General features: G+C 52.9%; 1 protein-coding gene across 5 annotated transcripts in view; it reads left to right on the forward strand.

Annotated features, from left to right (window-relative positions):
* GLI2 (GLI family zinc finger 2) overlaps window positions 1-21,810 on the forward strand; it is a 263,236-nt gene that overhangs the window by 229,616 nt on the left and 11,810 nt on the right. For 2 of the 5 annotated variants that reach the window (XM_017891983.1, XM_017891986.1), the window contains 5 exons: window positions 7,801-8,002; window positions 11,062-11,275; window positions 12,598-12,720; window positions 15,851-16,036; window positions 19,150-19,299. In XM_017891983.1, coding sequence (XP_017747472.1) covers window positions 7,801-8,002; window positions 11,062-11,275; window positions 12,598-12,720; window positions 15,851-16,036; window positions 19,150-19,299 — 875 coding nt within the window. Of the gene's footprint in view, window positions 1-7,800; window positions 8,003-9,384; window positions 9,582-11,061; window positions 11,276-12,597; window positions 12,721-15,850; window positions 16,037-19,149; window positions 19,300-21,810 lie in introns of those variants that run through there. The other 3 variants (XM_017891984.1, XM_017891987.1, XM_017891988.1) reach the window with 3 other exon arrangements.

The following is a 21,810-nucleotide window of genomic DNA, read 5'->3' on the forward strand; positions in this document are numbered from 1 at the left end:
AAAGGAAGCCAGACTGCAGTCCCTGCATGAGGTGGTGGAGCTGTTGTGTACAGGCACAGGCTGAGCAGTGTCTGTGGGTCATCTGGTACACCCACACAGACTGTTCTGCCGCATCAGCTTCACGAAGCCGATTCATGGTGAGGAGCCTGCAGCACAGCCTGTTTCTCTGTGTTCATCACTTAGCTAGGCCATGGTCCTGGCAACTCTGAGCCTCTCTGCTCCATGGCCCAAACTCTTGCTACTCCCCCATCAGAGGGGGTGAGAGGACTGTGGATGGCTAGGTGTGGGGGCATTAAGGTCCTCAGGCAAGATTTCCTTAGAGCATCTCCTTGGCGAGCCAGAAAATATCTGGGTGGGTGAGGGAGCTGGGCTATGCAGGGAACACATCTTAGCCAGTGAGGATTCAGGGTACCCGAGCCCCACCACCAGGCTGTGTCCTGCTGGCCTTGGTGACAGCACATCCCAGCCCCAGGCTGAGGATGGCATCTGGCACAGAGAAGGCTCCTGGGAGCTGGTGCTAAGATGATGCTCTTTCTTCCTGCCCCTTAGTCCAGGCTCCTGGGCACGCAGGCCTTGGGGGGATTCCCAGCCCCTCCTCCATGGAAGTCCACCCACAGGTATAGATGACATGCTGGCTATCAGCCCATAGCACTCCTGGGGTGGCTGCTGGTAGCCCATCTTCTGCATGAGGCAACCAGTGATTGGCCCAAAGCTACCCAGTTCAGAGTGTGCAGGCAGCGTTGGAACCTGGGTCTGCCTGAGTCCAGGGCCTGTTCTTGTATCTCCTGCCCTTCCCACTGCCTCAGGGAAAGCACTGATCTCCCTCCTGAGTACCTTGGGATTCTCTAGAATAATCCTGCTTAGATGGCACTTTGCAAATCCTGACTGGTGCCTCAGAGTACTGTCTTCATCTCTCTCCTACATGGTGAGCTCCATGAGGGCAGGGTCAGAGGCTTCCCTGCCTGGAGTCCCCATGATGTCCAATCAATGCCTGGCATACTCTCAGCACTGCATGAGGGGGATGGATCAGTGAATAAACACAGGAATGAGCAACAGAAAGCGCTAGTGGGTGAAGCAAGGTCCAGAGGCAGGTGGTGTCGGTGTCCGCCCAGGTGAGGGTGGGCAGGTGGCCAGTCACCCGTGGCCGACCGACATTAAAACGGGCGCATCCACAGATGAATACTCCATGTTCCTGGTCATAAATCACAGGAGAAACCACGGGAAATGAGTGCCAGGCTTTTCTTTCTATTTAGTAATTTATCAAGGGAAGAGGCGCATTAATAAACATATTTCCCATGAGAGACGGGGATAACAGAGATGAATATCACTGTCAGATTTGGCCTGTTTCCTCTTGTTAGGGGCACACGAGAGGGTGGGAATCCAAATATTAGCAGCAGAATCCTTTTTTAAAAATGTGTTATGAAGATGTGTGTGTTTCTTACTTTATATCGTGTTAGATGGTTTTTCCCCTCACATTACCGCATTTGCCACTCAGTTTGGAAGTAATAGGAGCCTTTCAGAGAATTCACTTTGGCATCTTTCTTTGAATTTCCTTTGAAGTGAGGATTGACAGGGAGTGGACTCAGTAAATAAGAACCCAGAAGCTGAGAGGATACCGAATGCAAGCCGACGAGTGAGTGTCTGATGACAGCTGTGTTGCTGCGTGGCCCAATCATCTTTCCTAGACTTGCTGCCCCTCACTCTATTATTGACTGGAGGCTTGCCCTGCCCCTTGGAACAGTCCTCCTAGCCCTTGAAGAAGCCACATTCATTAGCAATTTCATTTTGGAATGCCTGCTGGGTTTTAGGCGCTATTCTTGGTGTTCTGTGTGTGTCTTCACAACAGCCCTGCGAAGCAAGCCACACTGCCGTGATTGTACAGATGGGGAAAGAGAGGCTCACGAAAGCTAAGTAAATGTGCTCCAAGGAAGCCACAAAGTGACAGGCTTGACAGGGACAGTGGCAGAGGCTGTCTGTGTGCCTCTGCATCGTGTGTGTGTTTGTGTGTGCATCCACCTGGGTGTGTGTCCACCTGGGGTGTGTGTTTGTCCACATGGGGGGGGTGTGTCCACTTGGGGTGTGTGTGTCCACCTGGGGTGTGTGTGTGTCCACCTGGGGGGTGTGTGTGTGTCCACCTGGGGTATATGTGTGTGTCCACCTGGGGGGTGTATGTCTCCACCTGGGGTGTGTGTGTGTGTGTGTCCACCTGGGGTGTGTGTGTGTGTGTGTCCACCTGGGGTACATGTGTGTGTCCACCTGGGGTATATGTGTGTGTCCACCTGGGGTGTGTGTGTGTCCACCTGGGGGCTATGTCTCCACCTGGGGTGTATGTGTGTGTGTGTGTCCACCTGGGGTGTGTGTGTGTGTGTGTCCACCTGGGGTGTGTGTGTGTCCACCTGGGGGGGGGTGTGTGTGTCCACCTGGGGTATATGTGTGTGTCCACCTGGGGGGGGTGTGTCTCCACCTGGGGTGTGTGTGTGTGTGTGTCCACCTGGGGTGTGTGTGTGTGTGTCCACCTGGGGTATATGTGTGTGTCCACCTGGGGGGTGTGTGTGTCCACCTGGGGTATATGTGTGTGTCCACCTGGGGTGTGTGTGTGTGTCCACCTGGGGGGTATGTGTGTCCACCTGGGGTGTGTGTGTCCACCTGGGGTGTGTGTGTGTGTGTGTCCACCTGGGGTGTGTGTGTGTGTGTCTTCACCTGGGGTGTATGTGTCTCCACCTGGGGTATGTGTGTCCACCTGGGGTGTGTGTGTGTCTCCACCTGGGGGGTGTGTGTCCACCTGGGCTGTGTGTGTCCACCTGGGGTGTGTGTGTCTCCACCTGAGGTGTGTGTGTGTGTGTCCACCTGAGGCCCCCTCCCATGCAGGGGGGGCCCTCCCTGTCCCTTCCTGCAGTCATACTCCTTGCCCCCTGAGACACCACTCCTCCTCTGCACCCTGGGCATAGGCCCTGTGGCAGGTGGTTTTGGTGTCCCTGTGCCTTGGGCAAGTTATTTAGTGTCCTTTGTGTTGTCTTCTGTAAAATGAGCATAACAGCCCCTTCTTTATGGGACAGTCGTGAAGATTACTTAACATTTTAAAGTTTGGAGGAGTCCTAGCACGTGTGATGATAGCATTGAGTAAGTGCTGTCTTTAGGTGACTGTGAATCTGTTCTTCCTCAACATGTCCTGTCTGTGCCGTGGGTCAGCCCTTGGCATCTCCCACTGGGCTCACGGCCGTGCCATCTGTATTCGAGTGTTGGGTATGGTCAGGTGGGAAAAAGGATTTGGGTCCCTAATGCATAGTGAGAAAGACAGGAGCAAGCAGATAACCGCACAGTGGATGAAAGCTCATCCCTACCCTTGTTTGGAGAGAGAGACCTGAGCGTAGGAAAAATCTGCCCAACTCCAGGAGGTCAGGGAAGGCATCCCAAATGAGGTGATGACTTGGCTGAGGTCTGAACAGAGACAGCGCCGCAGTCAAAGGAAGCTGCACGTGCAAGTCCCTGTGCAGGTGATACGGAGGAAGGGCTGGAAGGAGCCCCGGTGGCTGGAGTGAGGGCATTCCACAGGGCCACTGCCTAGGCCTTGTTTGTAATAGCAGTGGGGATTTTTGGAAAGTTTTGGGGAGAGGGCAGGGGCATAATCCTATTTCCAAGTTGAAAATCTCTGTCTTTGCAGTGAGTACTGTGGATTGGATAGCTGTTAGCTGAGGGCCCCAGAATGATCCAAGTGAGTGGTGGGCTGTGCTGGGGTTGGAGTTCGAAAGGAGAGATTTTGAGAGGTGTTCATGAGCCCACACATAAGTGGGCTCCGTTGTGGTGGAGGGGAGGAGGGAAGGCCGACTCCCGGGTCTCCCGCTCTGCCACTGCGCAAGTGGCAGGCACGTGCTGTAGAAGAGCTGGTCCAGGCACAGGTCAGTAGTGTGGGGCTGGCTGTGCTGAATTGGAGCTGCTTTGAGGACAGGAGGAGAGGACGAGGAGGCAGCTGGCTCTGAGAAGGTTCACTCTTCAGAGCCACTGAAAGTGGGAGGTCGAAAACTGTTTGTGGGAGGGGACGTCCTCCTGGCCCTGGGCCTCTGCTGGCCTCTCTGAAGATGGACAGAGAGGACACAGAGTCCTCAGAAAAGTCCAGACACCAGGGTTCCTTTGGACCTAGGTTCAAATCCTGCCTCTGTAGCTCTGAGACCTTGAGCAAGTCACTAACCTCCAAGCGTAACTGCCTTGCTGTTTATCTGCTGCTTATCTGGTTTGCTTGGAGGATGGTGATAGCTGTTAAATGAGTCAGTGGGTCTAAGCGTCGCTAAACGGTGGCTGTCACTGGGTCATTAATTGCATAAGAATTCAGAAGCAGACATTTATCCAGATACTGCACCAGAGGGGCACACTCCAGCCAGGATGCAGATGCTGCAGCAGAGGGGCACACTCCAGCCAGGATGCAGATACTGCACTAGAGGGGCACACTCCAGCCTGGATGCAGATGCTGCAGCAGAGGGGCACACTCCAGCCAGGATGCAGATACTGCACTAGAGGGGCACACTCCAGCCTGGATGCAGATGCTGCAGCAGCAGGGCACACTCCAGCCTGGATGCAGATGCTGCAGCAGAGGGGCACACTCCAGCCAGGATGCCCCTGTTTGCCCTCCAGGATCCCTGTTTAGAGTGGTTGCTCACTAGCCTGCTTCATGGGCCTCCCTGCCTCTTTCTGTCCTCAGGCGGGTGGCCTAGGATCCTTCCTGGTGTAAGAGAAAGGAGTTGTCTAAGTGCGTTACCTGCTCTGCCCTGGCCCCTCTGTGGGGTCAGAGCAAGTGGGCATCCCCAGAAGCATCTATGGAGCGTCTTCTGTGTACCCGCTGCAGCTCTGCTTACTAAAATAGCTGTAAACCCCAGTCTTCATAGCCCAATAGAATAAACGGCGAAAGCAGAAAGTTTAGCTGACAAGGATGTCAAAAGAAAAGAATGTTCTGATTAACTCAACTTCGTTTCCAACTGGGAGCTTTCCTAACATCACTTAACTCTTCTTGTTGAAAATAAAGTATGCCAAGTGTTGGGCCACATGAGCATATCAACTGCGGCCACTCTGGAGTGGCCAGGCCACCTCCCCATCCATCATCCCATTGGGTCACAGCAACCCCAGAGCTGGCAGGGGACTTGTTTTATGCTGATGTCATTGATGAAGACCCCGAGTCTGTGACAGATAAAACAATTTGCCCCAAGTCATGCAGCTGACTTATGGCCCCAGCGCAGGGTAGCCAGTGTTCAGCCCCCACTTCACCCCACTGCAGGTCACTATTCCAGTCCAGGTCTCCGTCCCTTTACCCAGAGTCCCTTCATCCCAGGCTGCTGGCTGTCTACTCCCCTCTGTGGCCTAAGACTCCTCCCCTCATCCCATGGAAGAGGCGGTTAGGAGAGAAAACCCTGGAAGCCCCTTTCAGCCCAGCGGTCCTGGATGTCCTCTGTCCTCTCCATGCCTTGGAGAGGTGCTTTTCCTGGTGGCCTGGCCGGAAAGAACCTCCCCAGGGATCCCTAGGTCTCCTCAGAGTTGTGGCCAAGCGTGGCGCTGGGCCGGGCATGGTTGCCCCCGGGGCCCAGCATGGTTCCCAGGGCGTTCGGCTTGTTCTGTAGGTGGGTGTGGGCTCTGCCTTCACGCAGCCTTCTTGGGGACTGGTGAGTATGGAGTAGGGTTGCTCAGAGGCTCATAGGCCCTCACCCCCTGCCCTTGGTGCTCCTGCACCTGTGGAGACGAGGAACTGCCACGTGCATGTTTCAGAGTGGCCCTAAGGTCAGCGGTCAAAGCCATCAGGAAAGCTTCGGGAGTACCAAGAGGCTGTGTGAACTGTGAGCAGGAGGCCCACGGAGCCAGACCCTGCAGTCAGGGCAGCCTGCCTGGAGGAGGGGGCAGCCAGGCGGGGTCTCAGCAGGTCTGAGCAGGCAGAAGGGAGGAAAGCAATTATCATAAGCCCAGGAACAGCCAAGCACTGACATGGGTGTGCTTAAGCAACCCCCAGCATCATTTACGGGCAACACTACCAGCCCACAGGGAACCTGGAGGCCTGGAAGGGATGGGTGGGCAGTGGCCAGCGGGACATGAGAAGAGGCTGCTCCGTGCAGGTGTCCAGAAAGTCAAGGACAGGCCCAAGCATTTACTGTGCCCTGCCGTGGGCCAGGTGCTTCTCACGCATCACCTAATTTACGCCTCACGCCAGCCCTGGTGGTCAGCACTATTAGAGCCCTTTAAAAAGAGGAGACTGGCTCTGGGAGGGTCTGGACAGGGCGGGAAGCTTGGTTTATGGAGAGTCATCCTCAAGCTGGTTCGTAAGTGAGGAGGCCACAGTGATGGTGGGGCTAGCAACATGCTCATCCCTATCACCTGGGCAAGGTTCTCTCTGTCCAGGAAGTATCAGCCTAACAGAGCCCCCAACCCCCCACCCCCACCTCCTTGTCTGCTCTCTGTTGCGGCCCAGCCTTCACCTTCCCCCACCCCATCCACCCCATAGCCTGCCAGCAGATTCTGAGCCAGCAGAGGGGTCTGGAGTCAGCCTTTGGGCAGTGTTGTCAGACCATTTCTAGGCCACCGTTTGTGCAGGGCAGAGACCTAGAATCCTGATGGGGGCACCGTGAGGGGGAGCAGTCAGGAACCACAGTGGAAGAGCCTGTGACCCTGGGGTGCTGGGTACTCTTGTCTGGGGCAAGCCCTCTTCCCTTCCGCAGTTATGTAGGTGTGTGACAGCAGCTGGTGAGGGCTGAGGACATAGCCATGTGTCCACATGTATGTGTGCATATGCATGTGTACACATGTCTGCATGTGGGTGCACACAAGTGTGTGCATGCATGGGCGGTGTGTGCACCTGCATGCATGTGTGCCTGCATGCATGTGGTGTGCACATTCAAAGCAACAGCTTCCCAGAGGCTCAGGCAACTTTAGAACTGAGGACCTCAGTGTGCAAGAGCACCTGCCTGTGTCAGGATGCCTCTCTCTGCCCTGTTCTCGTGTCTTGCCTGCCCTGTTACAGCAGGCTGCTCAGCAGGCTCTGGAGAGACAGCCAAAGGCCCAGGCGTCGCGAAGAGTCTGGGGGCCGCCATCCATGCCTCTGCTTGGCAAATGCCCTATCAGGGGGCATTTTAGTGGTGATTTCAGGTACAACATGACCCATGACCTTGGAGCACTCACTTCCATTCACTCTCTTCCCCATGGAATTCTCCACAGCAGTGAGAACAGGCAAGCTTCTGCCACACACAATAGCATGGAGAAATCTTACAAACTGACCAAGTGGATGAAGGAGGCCAGACATAAAAGAGTATTTAAAATTCCATTTACACAAAGCTCAAAAGTCGGTAACACTAAGCTGTGTGTTAGAAGCCAGGATAGCAGCTGCCCTTAGGCTGGAAGGTGCAGGGGGCCTGTGGGCACTGGCCAAGCCCTGTTTCTTGACCTGGGGCTGGCTTCCCAAGTGGACTCACTTGGTGAGAGGCCACTGAACTGCTCACTTACGATTCGTGCACACTCCTGTCATGAGGTAAGCATTGTGGATTCCAGCCCTGGTCTCTGCGCCTATGTTCATTGCTCATATCCACTTGCCCAGACACCTTACATGCACTTCTCCAGTCCTCACCACACCCTGCGCTGCTCAGTCCATTTTACAGATCAACAAACTGAGGCCGAGAGGTGATATCCTCTGCCCAAGAGCCCACAGCTGGAAAGTCGGCTTAGCTGGGATACCCATTAAACCATCCTCGCAGGCTCTTCCTGTCCCCCACCTACCTGTCACCCCGCCCCCCATCCCCAGGGATGCTGATATGTCTTGTGTTGACTGTCCCACAGTGTCCCGTTTCTCCAGCCCACGGGTGACGCCCCGACTGAGCCGCAAGCGGGCGCTGTCCATCTCCCCACTCTCAGACGCCAGCCTGGACCTGCAGCGGATGATCCGCACCTCACCCAATTCGCTGGTGGCCTACATCAACAACTCCCGAAGCAGCTCGGCAGCCAGCGGCTCCTACGGGCACCTGTCGGCAGGCGCCCTCAGGTGAGCCTCGCCTGCAAGCAGAGGGCTGAGAACCGGAGCTGGGCTGAGGGCCCGGTGGGGAGGCGCTGGCTTTTCAGTGGGTGCTTTTGACCCCAGGAGAAAGACAGGACTAGTGGCATTTGTGAATCCACGTACTCGCACCTTTTTTATGAATTCAAAACCAATAGTGATCAAATTGAAATAAGTCCATATCTGAGTACATCTTCATGGACCAGGCCTGTCATGAATGACTCAAATGTGAAATCAAAGGTGTTTGAGGTCGAAGATGGTTTTCCTAGTATTTCACTGAATTTGGTGGAGCAGCCAAGTATTGGCCAACCTTGGAGACCACACAAAATGTGATGTTGACATGGCCCGTACTCTCAGCAAGCCTCTGAGCTGCCAGCAGGCCTCCCTCTGTAGCCGCATCGTGGCATACCCACACCTCACTGACACCAGCCACCCTTCTCCCCTCTGTGTGGCTCTAGACTGTCTGAGGACTGAGACCCCAGCCGGCTTGACTNCAAGAGCACCTGCCTGTGTCAGGATGCCTCTCTCTGCCCTGTTCTCGTGTCTTGCCTGCCCTGTTACAGCAGGCTGCTCAGCAGGCTCTGGAGAGACAGCCAAAGGCCCAGGCGTCGCGAAGAGTCTGGGGCCGCCATCCATGCCTCTGCTTGGCAAATGCCCTATCAGGGGCATTTTAGTGGTGATTTCAGGTACAACATGACCCATGACCTTGGAGCACTCACTTCCATTCACTCTCTTCCCCATGGAATTCTCCACAGCAGTGAGAACAGGCAAGCTTCTGCCACACACAATAGCATGGAGAAATCTTACAAACTGACCAAGTGGATGAAGGAGGCCAGACATAAAAGAGTATTTAAAATTCCATTTACACAAAGCTCAAAAGTCGGTAACACTAAGCTGTGTGTTAGAAGCCAGGATAGCAGCTGCCCTTAGGCTGGAAGGTGCAGGGGCCTGTGGGCACTGGCCAAGCCCTGTTTCTTGACCTGGGGCTGGCTTCCCAAGTGGACTCACTTGGTGAGAGGCCACTGAACTGCTCACTTACGATTCGTGCACACTCCTGTCATGAGGTAAGCATTGTGGATTCCAGCCCTGGTCTCTGCGCCTATGTTCATTGCTCATATCCACTTGCCCAGACACCTTACATGCACTTCTCCAGTCCTCACCACACCCTGCGCTGCTCAGTCCATTTTACAGATCAACAAACTGAGGCCGAGAGGTGATATCCTCTGCCCAAGAGCCCACAGCTGGAAAGTCGGCTTAGCTGGGATACCCATTAAACCATCCTCGCAGGCTCTTCCTGTCCCCACCTACCTGTCACCCCGCCCCCCATCCCCAGGGATGCTGATATGTCTTGTGTTGACTGTCCCACAGTGTCCCGTTTCTCCAGCCCACGGGTGACGCCCCGACTGAGCCGCAAGCGGGCGCTGTCCATCTCCCCACTCTCAGACGCCAGCCTGGACCTGCAGCGGATGATCCGCACCTCACCCAATTCGCTGGTGGCCTACATCAACAACTCCCGAAGCAGCTCGGCAGCCAGCGGCTCCTACGGGCACCTGTCGGCAGGCGCCCTCAGGTGAGCCTCGCCTGCAAGCAGAGGGCTGAGAACCGGAGCTGGGCTGAGGGCCCGGTGGGGAGGCGCTGGCTTTTCAGTGGGTGCTTTTGACCCCAGGAGAAAGACAGGACTAGTGGCATTTGTGAATCCACGTACTCGCACCTTTTTTATGAATTCAAAACCAATAGTGATCAAATTGAAATAAGTCCATATCTGAGTACATCTTCATGGACCAGGCCTGTCATGAATGACTCAAATGTGAAATCAAAGGTGTTTGAGGTCGAAGATGGTTTTCCTAGTATTTCACTGAATTTGGTGGAGCAGCCAAGTATTGGCCAACCTTGGAGACCACACAAAATGTGATGTTGACATGGCCCGTACTCTCAGCAAGCCTCTGAGCTGCCAGCAGGCCTCCCTCTGTAGCCGCATCGTGGCATACCCACACCTCACTGACACCAGCCACCCTTCTCCCCTCTGTGTGGCTCTAGACTGTCTGAGGACTGAGACCCCAGCCGGCTTGACTGAAACTCACATGCCTCCCCAGCGCCTCCAGGAGAGGCCAGGAGGTGTGAGGAATGTCAGGAGAGTTTGTTTCAATGACCTGGAGATGGAAGGAATAACAAGTGTATTTGTTATCATTTGCTGCCTAACGAATTGCTCCAACACGTAGCAGTTTAAAACCACAAACAATTGTTATCTCACCCCATTTCTGAGGGTCAGGAATTCGAGACAGGCTGAGCTCTGGCTCTCTCAGGTGGCCACAGTCAAGCTGTCAGCCAGTGCTTCATCCCGCTGAAGGCTTGGCTGGGCCAGAATGGCCCCCGCACAGGGCTCTCAGCAGTACCCTTTGTTCCTCGTCTGTGAGCCTCTGCTTAGGGCTGCTTGAGTGTCCTCACAACATGGCAGATGGGTCCCAGCCCACCTTGCAGCATGTGATGTGAGAGGAAGCTGGAGGAAGCCACAGTGTCTTTTATGGCTCAACCACAGGGGTCACCAGTCTCTCCTTGGTATCCTGCAGTGTGAAGGGTGGCTCTTATGCACGTGGTGTGACAGAGCCTAGAAGTGCAGTAAGAAGGGGAGGATAATGCAAGCTGGAGGGCTCAGAGCATGATTCCCGGATGAGGGGCCATTAGAATAGGATTCAGAGCCCTCATGGGTTTCACGTGGTCAGGGAGCAGTGATGCCGGCATGCATTTAGGTATCATTACAGCAGTGGAGGGGCCGGGGTATGGGGATGAGATGGAGCCTGGTCTCTGCTGGGGCCAGCCTGCCAAGGGTGAAGGCTGCATCCTGGGGCAGAACTTGGGAGCTGATCACAAAAGGTGAGTGGCAGACAGTAGGAAGCCACAGCTGGTTCTTGAGTGAGGAGGCCACAGTGATGGTAGGGCTAGCAACATGCTCATCACTATCCCCTGCACAAGGTTCTCTCTGTCCAGGAAGTGTCAGCCTAACAGAGCCCTCAACCCCCGACCCCCACCTCCTTGTCTGCTCTCTGTTGCAGCCCAGCCTTCACCTTCCCCCACCCCATCAACCCCGTGGCCTACCAGCAGATTCTGAGCCAGCAGAGGGGTCTGGGGTCAGCCTTTGGACACACACCACCCCTGATCCAGCCCTCACCCACCTTCCTGGCCCAGCAGCCCATGGCCCTCACCTCCGTCAATGCCACGCCCACCCAGCTCAGCAGCAGCAGCAACTGTCTGAGTGACACCAACCAGGTAGGTGGGTGCAGGGGCCAGGATGGCCACTGGGTACTCCTCTGGACGCTGAGGGCTGTTCACTGCCAGCTCATGCTAAGAACTTGTGGAGGGCCTCTGGGCTCAATTCTGGCCTCTGGGGTACCTTCTGGGCAGAGGCCACATTACGGAAAGGGCGACACCTGGGCTCAGTCCATGGGAAGCTCCCAGCTTCTTGATTCTGCTGTCTCCTGTCCAAGAAGCATAATGAGTAGATGGAGAAAGCCTCGAGTTCCCAGGGCCTGGCACCGTGGAGGTCCTCCGTGCACAGCACATGGCGTGGGTGGGTGAGTGAATCATTATAACACTGCAGTTTCATTGTAGAGCGTGCATTTACAGCAGGCTTTCACACACTGCCTCATTCGACCCTTCCAATGGGCCTTGAGCATCCCTGGACATCCTAGTACGGTGCCTGGCACATCCTAGGTACCATTATTATTTGGCAAATGAAGTGTTCTTTCACAGATAAGGACATGGAAAGGCACAGGCCTTAGCATCAGTCAGACCATCTTTGGGATCCTAACTCGCCTAAAAGCAGCAAATCTCTTTCCCTCTCGCAGCCTGAGCTAACTTATCTGCTAAGTGGGGTTCCTGACGCCTAGGTGGGGTCACTGTGTATATAAACAAGCTCATGTGTGCAGAGCCCACATAGGCTCTGATCCTGGGAGCACTGACAACGATGATGCCACAGGTGAAGGGACTATCCCAGGCCACCCACCGGCAAATGGCAGAGCCTGGATGTGGCTACACCCTTGGAAGGAAGACAGGACACCATGTCCTCTAGAAGAGTCCTCTGTTCCAGAATGTCCTCCCTCTCCACCCCAGGGCTCCTGGTGGCTCCCCAGAGCCTCCCCACGACAGTGGGTGTCAGCTCTGGAAACATCACCTGATGCTTCCGCTCTAGCCCCTTCTCCTGAGGAACCAGGCTCTGGCCCCCTATGCCCTGGGCTGGCCAGGCCCTGTTCTCAGACCCACAGTGTCCCCTGCTCTGGAGGGCTGAGAAGTTGAGCCTGAACAGGAGCAAGGGCACCCCGCATTTTCCAAAGAGAAGGTCTCTTTCCCATTTCCCAGAGGTCTTGGGGAGGTGGAGATGGAGAGATGGGGGTTGGCATGCCCAGGTCTGGGTGCTCTCCTATAGCAGGACATGTGCCCCTGGCAGGAGGGGGACTCTCTTTCTGATACTTTAAACACAGGGTTAGCCCAGATGATCTGTGCGGAGAGATCCTAGAGGTAAAGTCCAAAGGAATTTGGGATATCCCTGCCCTGCCCCTGAGTAACAGATTGTCCTCTGCACCCTTCCTCAGAACAAGCAGAGCAGTGAGTCGGCCGTCAGCAGCACCGTCAACCCTGTCGCCATTCACAAGCGCAGCAAAGTCAAGACCGAGCCTGAGGGCCTGCGGCCGGCCTCCCCTCTGGCGCTGACGCAGGTAACCTGCTGCCAGCCGCACCACCTTCCTCCAGCTAGGACCAGGCCTGTGGGCTGCCTTGGGGCTGTACGCTTGGTGGTGAACGGATGGCTGGCTGCCTGCATGGATGAATGAGTGACCCAGGGAGGACTGGGTGGGAATGCTGGGCTGTGACTCTCTCACCACTGTGTTTCCAACACCCTGGACATACATTCCCATCACACATGGTGAATGAATGCATGAGCGAATGAATGGACTTCTGCCTAGCCATCCCTCTTGTCTGCATCTCAGGCTGCATCTGTCTCTCTCCCCGCACCTGACCTGTGCACAGCACCAGCCACAGCCTGGCTGAGTTGCTCACGTCCCCGGAATGACTCAGGCCCCTCTAGGTTACTCTCACTCTTGGAACTCTACCCCACCCTGGCTCCTTCGCTGCCACTTTAGCCCTCCCTGATTCTCCTGGGTAAGAGGACTTAGCTCCAGGCCCATACACCCAGCCTAGCTCAGAGGTCACTTCAGGGCATGTGCTGTGTGCACACCTGTCTCCCCGTCTGCACTCTAAGCTTTGGAGAGGTGGCACTGTGGGAGAAGGGCCTGACTGGGTTCCATGCCACTAGGGTTTGCGCAAGTGTGCAGTCACTGACATAGTATTTTCCAGTGATTCAATGCACATTTGAGTCAGTGAGTGGTGTGGTGAGTGGGGAAGATAGGACAAGTTCAAGTGGGGAGAGAAGAGGGGAGCAGCCCACAGCCCAGTACAGGCCTGTCGTGTGGCCCTGACCCTGCGCTGATCCTTTTGGAAACCTTACCACTTACTCTTCTGCTCCAAGACACCATGCAGGCAGCCCCCACTCCTGGAGCAGGGGCCTGTCTTGTAAAGGGCATGCCGTGCCTGTTGACCTGGTAAATAAGCTCCTGGTCCCCCAGGTCCTCTCACGGTGGCCCAGTCTTCATCCATTACTACAGAAGCCGCAGCTTGGACACCAAGGATGCTCGGGGCCTCCTATCTCCATCTCTCCTGCATCTGCCGACCATCCGTTATCAAAACTGTGAACCATCAGGCATGCTCTGGGCACTTAATTTTCATGAAATATTGGCTCCTGTTATTGTCAGGCAAACAGAGGGGTTGGTGACAAATTCTTCTCCCCTTGCTGACACCAAAGCCGGTCTCAGCATGATGCATGGTTTCCACGAGGCCGAGCATCATCGGGGGCCGATGAAATTGATGAGGACGGCACATATCCAGGGAAGACAAACACGCCAGGATGGTGAGGACAGGGCCGGCAGGCAGGCACTGAGCACCTGGGAGCCCCATGGCCACACGCCAGGAGGGCCCTATGCCCGCCCTCCAACCCAGGTGGGCCACACAGGGCCTCCTGCCTGTCCAGCCTGGCTCTGCACACGTTACAGTGCAAGGAAAACTGTTTATCATGAGGAGGTTGTCCCCTGTCACTCAGTGTCCTGATTCACTGACCAAGGACTCCCTGACTCATTTGTAAGGTGGATGGCTGGGCTTTCTCTCTATTGGCAGAAAATGCAGCATAATGAACCCTCTCTACTGAAGCCCTCAAAACTGCAGGCTAGAGTGATGCCCAGTGCAACCCTGAGGCCCCACCTGCCTCTGTGCTACCCTCTGATTGGAGCGTGATCCATCAGCTTTCCAAATCTCTGGAGTGACCAGGGCACGCAGCCGGTAGAAATAATAAATTGACTTCCAGGTTTTCTCAAAGAGTGGAGAGGGTGATAGGAGGCCCTCTGGTCCACTCTCCCCATGGTCTCACCCCGACAGCCCCCAGATGATCCCGTTGCTAAAGGTCTGGAAAGTAAATGCTCCCACACCTTCCTTTGATTTGGTCCCAGTATAGCCCCTGGAGCTATTGTATGACATGTTGTTGCTTTTCCTGTTCGGAACAAGTGGATTCATTGAAAGATCCTCTGAGAAACAACCAGGAGCCCTTCTTGGAAGAGGTCTTTGCAGCTCTTATGGAAAGTCAGGTGGGGTTTGAGTCTCCACTGACAGCAGGGCGTCCTGAGGCTAATTTCTGCCACTCCCAGAAAGGAACTCAGCACTAGGACTGAGATCGTGACCTGGGCGGCTGTGGCACCACTCACTGAGTCCCTGGAGCCAGTGGGCATTAGGCCTTTTGACTATGGGGCGAGATCTTTCATCCCCCTGAGCCTGACTATACATGTTTTCCCCAGAGGCTATTTTGAAAGACAACATTTTCCTGCTGTTTTTGGAGAGAGTTTGAAATGTGAAGCCAGTCTTGGTAGCATCTGCCTCTTTGCTTGGCTTTGCTCCCAGCCTGCCTAGCAGAACAGTGGAATACTGGGGAGTCCTTGACAGCCCTTGTAGGCCCTCTGTGGACTTTCTGTCACTACTTGGGGTATCTGAGCCTCTCCCTGTGCCCAGATCCCAGGCAGGTACCTCCTGCCTGTCCTCATGTCCTCTGCTCAGAGGGTGCCCCTGGTTAGCATCAGTGAGGGTAGGGATGGTCTTGTGGGTTAATTCTCAGTCTGTTGCTAGTTTGAGAGAAAAAGACTTTGTCCGTTTTGATGGGAATTTCAGGTACCTGTGATCAGGTGAGGGAATTTCAGGCATTATGATCAGGTGAAAGAATGTCTCAGAGGGCTTTCCTTCACCTCATTAAAATGGCCACATGGGCCCTACTGTGGTTGGGAAACTCAAGTCCAGATCTAGGCTGCCTCGAGCTCACTGTGTATTCATGAGGAGGGCCTCAGATCCTCCCTGTCGTACAAGAATGCAGATGTAGCATTGGCAGGGAAAACTGGCAATGCTGTGGCAGGGAAAACTGGTTCCCCGCAGCAGAAATCAAACCAAATAGACAAAAGTCCCTACCCCGCCTTTCTCCGGTTCTCCTGGCTTGGAGTAGACCCAGGGTGTGACAGAACACCTTGATGATGACAAGTGGGCACTGGAGAGAAAGGAGGAAGGGCCCCAGGACAGGCCATCTGACAAGGAGAGCTGTGGACGGGGCTGAGTTGAGGAAAGGAGCTAAAAAGGCTGATGAGTGTGTGTGTGTGTGTGTGTGTGCACGCACGCATGTGTTGTGTGTGTGCACACATACTTGCATCCACACCTGTAACAGCCCAGGGTCCATGCATGGGACTAACAGTGACCTCTTTTCAGGGCCAGGTGTCTGGACACAGCTCATGTGGGTATGCCCTTCCCCTCTCCCAGGAGCAGCTCGCTGACCTCAAGGAAGATCTGGACAGAGATGACTGTAAGCAGGAGGCTGAGGTGGTCATCTATGAGACCAACTGCCACTGGGAAGACTGCACCAAGGAGTACGACACCCAGGAGCAGCTGGTGCACGTAAGCCTTTGAACCCCAGTAGCCGGCCAACCAGGGCACAGCCCAGGCCATGCAGGATGCTGAGCCTTCCAGGGCCTCTACTAGACAGAAGGGGCTGGAGGAAGAGACCCCCAGAGATGCCTGGGCCACATCCCCTGCAAGTGGGAGGCATGATTACTTATGTGTGCCCTGCCTGTTTTCAAGATGGCTTCCAATGCATATGTAATACAAGAGAGATTAAAAGAAAAAATAAGTAAATGAGACTGTCAGGGAAAAGAGAACAATAAAGTGAAACAAGGAATAGAGTTAGTATTAAAAACCGAGTGCTTTGAGCCATATTCTACATACACTTTTTTTTCTGAGATTCCTAGTAGCCAGTGCAAAGAGGGAAATACGATTAAACCAGCCACTATCTACACAATAATAAGCGAAAGAAGCTTCTCCCATGAAGGAAGGAGTTGATCCTGTCCTTTGGGGACTATTCACAGATACCCAGTGGATATGGGTACAGGTGGGCGTCTACACCCAGATCAGAGAGGAGGCTACTTAACAGTGCCTGAGTACTGACAGCTCATGTGATTAGAGAGGACCATGGGAGCCGGTGAGCCCTTCAGGGTATGCCTCTTGGTCCTCACTCCAAACTCTCATACCGCAGCATCCCTTATGTGGCAGACAGGGTTGATGTGTGCAGTGTGCAGAGTAGAGGCTTGGCATGGAAAACACCTGGCTCCAAACCTGTCCCCACCACAACCAGCTGAGTGGTTCTGAGCCAAGTGACTCCACCTCTGCGAGCCTCATTTTTTTTCCTATCAAGGGGATTGATGCTGCCCCACAGGAGGGTCAGTCATATTCATCGGCACCTAGTGGCTCACAGGCATTCCACACCTAGCAGCTCCCTCCTTCCTCCTCCTGCCTGTTCCCCACACCAGCCCTGACTGGTTCTCTCTTCTCCATCCAGAGAAGAACTTAAATTCAAGAAAGCCCCCTCCCAACTCCCCAACACACACTCCTTGGTGAGTGAGTGTCTGTAAAGATGAGCCCACTAAATTAGTAGCTCGATTGCTGGCAAGAGCAGACACACACGCATGTGCACACACATGCGCATGTCTCCTATTCGTATTCAGAAGCTGTCCCAAAGGTGCTTGCTTCTCCCCAGCTCTGTGAACTTAGCATTTAGGACACGCCGACTCCCTTTTCTTCTTCCACTTATGCAACTTCCTCCCAAATACTGTAGGTTTCTTTTGTGTTGGAGCGTTTCCTCCCAAACGCAGTGCTCACTCAGAAGACCAGAACTTCCCAGCAAACGAATGCAGCTGACATAGAACTGGTGAAGCAGGGTCTTATCTAACCCCTTCTGGATCTCAAACTTAATTTTTCAACTTGTACCACCTCTTTGGGGTACACAAGCCCTAAATGGAGCAGGGACCGCGGAGCTGTGAGTTGCAGAACAAGTCAGTTAGATGAAAGGAGGAGAGAGGGACAGCCTCTCAGGCCAGGGGAAGGCCAAAGCCAGAGCATGCAGATGAGGATGTCAAAGACGTGCTCTGTGATAAGTGGGTCAGCCCTGAAGAGCAGGCACAGAATTCCTCAAATGAACGCCGAGGGTCCCCAACCTGGAAGGAGGGCTTTAGCCAGGGGCTTCCGCCTGTGCCCTGGACTGTCCTGCAGCTATAGGTGGCCACCTCCACCAGGCCCTGGAAAAAAGAGACCCCTTCACCCAGCTCTGTGTGTGTCTCTCTCTCTCTCTCTCGCTCTCTCTCTCTCTCTCTCTCTCTCCTCTCTGGAAAGATGGATGGAGCAGGCGCACAGGCGAGCTGGAGCCCCTGGTCGATTATTAACAATTTGTTGCTAAGTAAACCAATGAGAAAAAACTGAAAGGCATTGTCAGGAAGCATTTTTATCATTTGAAAGGCTTTAAAATTGGAAAGTAAGGCTAATATGATAAGATTTCCCTGGAAGTTCAAAGTGCTGAAGATTTCACATGCTTCAGCAGGGGCATCTGTATGCGTGACAGTTGGGCCAGTCGCACAGGGCATGAGGGCCTGGCAGTGTTCTGTCTTCTGGGGCAAGGTGCTGCCAGTGTCTGATGCCCAGCTCTCAGGACAGCCTTTTCTGGTGGCAAAGGTCCACAGCAGAATGTCCAGCAGAACAATATAGCAGGCCACAAATGCCAGCCACCCATGTAATTTACATTTCCTAGGAGTGCATTTAAAAGGAGTAAAAAGAAATAGGTGAAGTTAATTTTAATATTTTTATTTAACCCGATATATCTGAAATATTATCATTTAGCAGGTAGTCAATAGAAAACAAAATTATCTAAATATTGTATGATCTTTTTTTTTCCATTCTAAGTCTTTGAAACTGGTGTGTAGTTTGCACTTCTAGCCCATCTCAGCTCAGGCCAGCAACATTTCAAGTGTGCAGGAGCCCCATATGGGGCAAGTGGTCACTGCATTGGACAGTGTGGGTCCTAGAGGATCTGGCTCCACCACGCCGACTGCCAGGGCCCTGTGCAGGCCACTGAACTCTCTGTGCCTTTGTGGAAAGGGGACAAAGCCATTATCTCATGGGTCAATGCCAAAAACAGAGATAAGCATGTGTTATTTTTCTATTATAACAAAAGATGTTATTTACAAACCTCTGAAACAACAGGAGCAAGCTTGGGAGAAGCTTCTCATGCACCCACTAGGGGTACGTTTGCCTCGCTGCAGTTAATTAGTGCCTACTGTTTGCAGCCTGGGAGCATCATCACACCAGAGCCCAGAGCCCAGGCTGGGGTGCACGGGATGGCTTTGCCCAGTGTAGATGGTAACTTTGATGACGGATTGGAAAATGCAGGGAAGTAAGCAGCACGCAGTAGGCCTTCATTTAAGGGCAGCTAGTGATGCTTCATGAGGAGGCGCGGCCTGGCTTGGAGGGGTGGGTGTGCTGGGTCAGTGGTCTGCATATAGTAGGTGGGATGGGCAATGAGGAGCATGGTCTGAACATAATAGGTGTGGTCAGCAGGGTGGGCGGTCTGCACACAGGTGGGGGAGGCCTAGGGGGGTGCTGGGGCGCGTGGTCAACTGACAGCAGGGGGAGGTCTGTGGGCCTCCTGGGCCTGCTTACCCCCTCCTGGACATGTCCCTCCGCAGCACATCAACAACGAGCACATCCACGGGGAGAAGAAGGAGTTCGTGTGCCGCTGGCAGGCCTGCACACGGGAGCAGAAGCCCTTCAAGGCACAGTACATGCTGGTGGTGCACATGCGGCGGCACACGGGCGAAAAGCCTCACAAGTGCACGGTGAGTGGCCTTCTCCCCACCCACTTCGTGTCGTCAGGACCGGCCCTTCAGCCAGGCCAGGGGGATTGTGTGTGGAGGTGGCTGGCCACAGGCACACCCGGGTGGAGCAGGCCACAGCAGGGGCTCTGGGACAGGAGCCTGTTCTCACCCTGCCTGTTTGGGTCCTGGAGGCCCCTCGCCTCGTGGCATCCCAGACCTTGATGGACTTGCTCTCCAGGTGTGAGCATCTCAGTAAGCACGGCAAAGGTGCGTGGGTGTATCTGTGACTGTGAGTCCAAAGGCATATCTGCATCCTGAAGTTTGCTTGGCTGGGTGACACTGGGCGGAGGGACCGCTCCATAGCACTCTGCAGAGAAAAAAACATCATTGGTAATTCAGAGCTTGAGGAATCATGGGTTAAAACTCATTTAGGTTGAGGGGTTTTTTTGTTTGTTTTTTGAGACAGTTGCACTTTGCCACCCAGGCAGCTCATTGCAGCCTCTACCTTCTGGGCTCAGGCAATCCTCCCACTTCAGCCTCCTGAGCAGCTGGGACTACAGGCACATGCCACCACACCAGGATAATTTTGTATCTTTTGTAGAAACGGGGTTTCGCCATGTTGCCCAGGCTGCTCTTGAACTCCTGTGCTCAAGCATTCCACCTACCTCGGCCTCCCAAAGTGCTGGGATGACAGGCTTGAGCCACAGCTCCTGGCTGAGTGTTTTGTTGGTTTGGTTTTGTTCTGTTTTTTTTTAATGAGCTCAAAGATAAGACCTTTTCTATGGTCTCCTTTAGAGGTCAACAGGATTTATGACTATTAGTTGGAGAGACTATTTTTTAAAAACACAGAAACTGCTGCCCCACAAAAGCAGACGTGGTTTTAGCTGCAGCTGAAACATCTGGGAACTCCTCTTTGTGAATTCTGGTTTCATAGATTCTAAGACATACATTCTATTTTCACCTTAATATCTCTGAAGTCAGGCTGTCTTAAAATCAGTGGTGTCCAGGATCCAATGAAATATGCTACTTTTGTTGGTAAGTCAGTTTTTTTATTGAGAAATAGCTGACATACCATAAAGTTCACCCTTTTAAGAAAATGTACAATTTAATTGTTTTTAGTACATTCACAAATTTGTGCAACCATCACTACTAGTTAATTTCAGAACATTTTCATCACCCCAGAAAGATACCCTGTACTCATTAGCAGCCACTCCTAATTCTCTCCTTCCCACGGCCGTGGACAGTTACTAATCTGCTTTCTGTCTGTATGGATTTGCCTATTCTGGAAATTTCATAAAAACTGAAATCATACAGTATGTGCCTTTGTGTCTTGCTTCTTTCAGTTAACACGTCTTCAAGGTTCATCTGTGTTGTAGCATGCACACGTACTTTCTTTCTTTTTGTGGCTACATAATATTCCATTGTATGGATAGACCATGTTTTGTTTATGCATTCATCAGTTGATGGATATTTACATTGCATTTCCTTTGAGGCTATTGTGAATAATGCTGCTATGAACATGTGTGTTCATGTTTTTAGATGGACAGAACGTTTTCACTTCTGTTGGGTATGTGTAACTAGGAGTAGAATTGCTGAGTCATATGGCAGTTGAGGAACTGCTGGTTTGTTTTCCAAAATCAATGCTCCATTTTACCTTTCCACCCACAATGAATGAGGGTTCTGATTTCTCCAAACCCTCACCAACACTGGCTGTTACCTTTTTTATTCTAGCCATATCCTAGTGGGTGTAAAGTAGTATTTTATTGTGTTTTCGATTAGCACTTCACTAATTAGTGATTAATAATGTTAAACACCTTTTCAGGTGCTTATTGGCCATTTGTGTATCTTCTTTGGAGAACTGTCTACTCAAATATTGCCCATTTTGAAATCTGGTTGTCTTGTTGTTGTTAAATTGTAAGAATTTTTTATGTGTCTGGTTACTAGACCCTTATGAAATATATGATTTGCAAATAATTCTCCCATTCTCTGGGTTTTCTTTTCATTTCCTTGATACTTTAAAGCACAAAAGTTTTTAATTTTGAGGCTGTACAATTTTTTAATTGCTTGTGCTTTCAGCGTCATAGCTAAGGAACCATTGCCTAATCCAAGGTCACAAAACTTTACCCTTATGTTTTCTTCTAAGAGTTTTATAGTTTATAAAGATAAACTTTTATTTATAAAAATAATACTGGCACTCTGAAAAATTTAAAAGTAAAAAAAGAAAGAAATATATGTGTGTATAGAGAGCTTTATAATATAGCTCTTCCATTGTCACCCAGGCTGGAGTGCAGTGGTGCCATCTTGGCTCACTGCAACATCTGCATCCCAGGTTCAAGCGATTCTCCTGCCTCAGCCTCCCGAGTAGCTGGGATTACAGGCGTGCACCACCACGCCTGGCTAATTTTTTGTATTTTTAGTAGAGACAGGGTTTTGCCATGATGGCCAGGCTGGTCTTGAACTCCTGACCTCAGGTGATCCGCCTGCCTCAGCCTCCCAAAGCACTAGGATTACAGGCGTGAGCCACTACGCCCA

The sequence above is a fragment of the Rhinopithecus bieti genome, unplaced genomic scaffold (assembly GCF_001698545.2).
Source record: "Rhinopithecus bieti isolate Rb0 unplaced genomic scaffold, ASM169854v2 scaffold_19969, whole genome shotgun sequence".
Classification (NCBI taxonomy): Eukaryota; Metazoa; Chordata; class Mammalia; order Primates; family Cercopithecidae; genus Rhinopithecus; species Rhinopithecus bieti.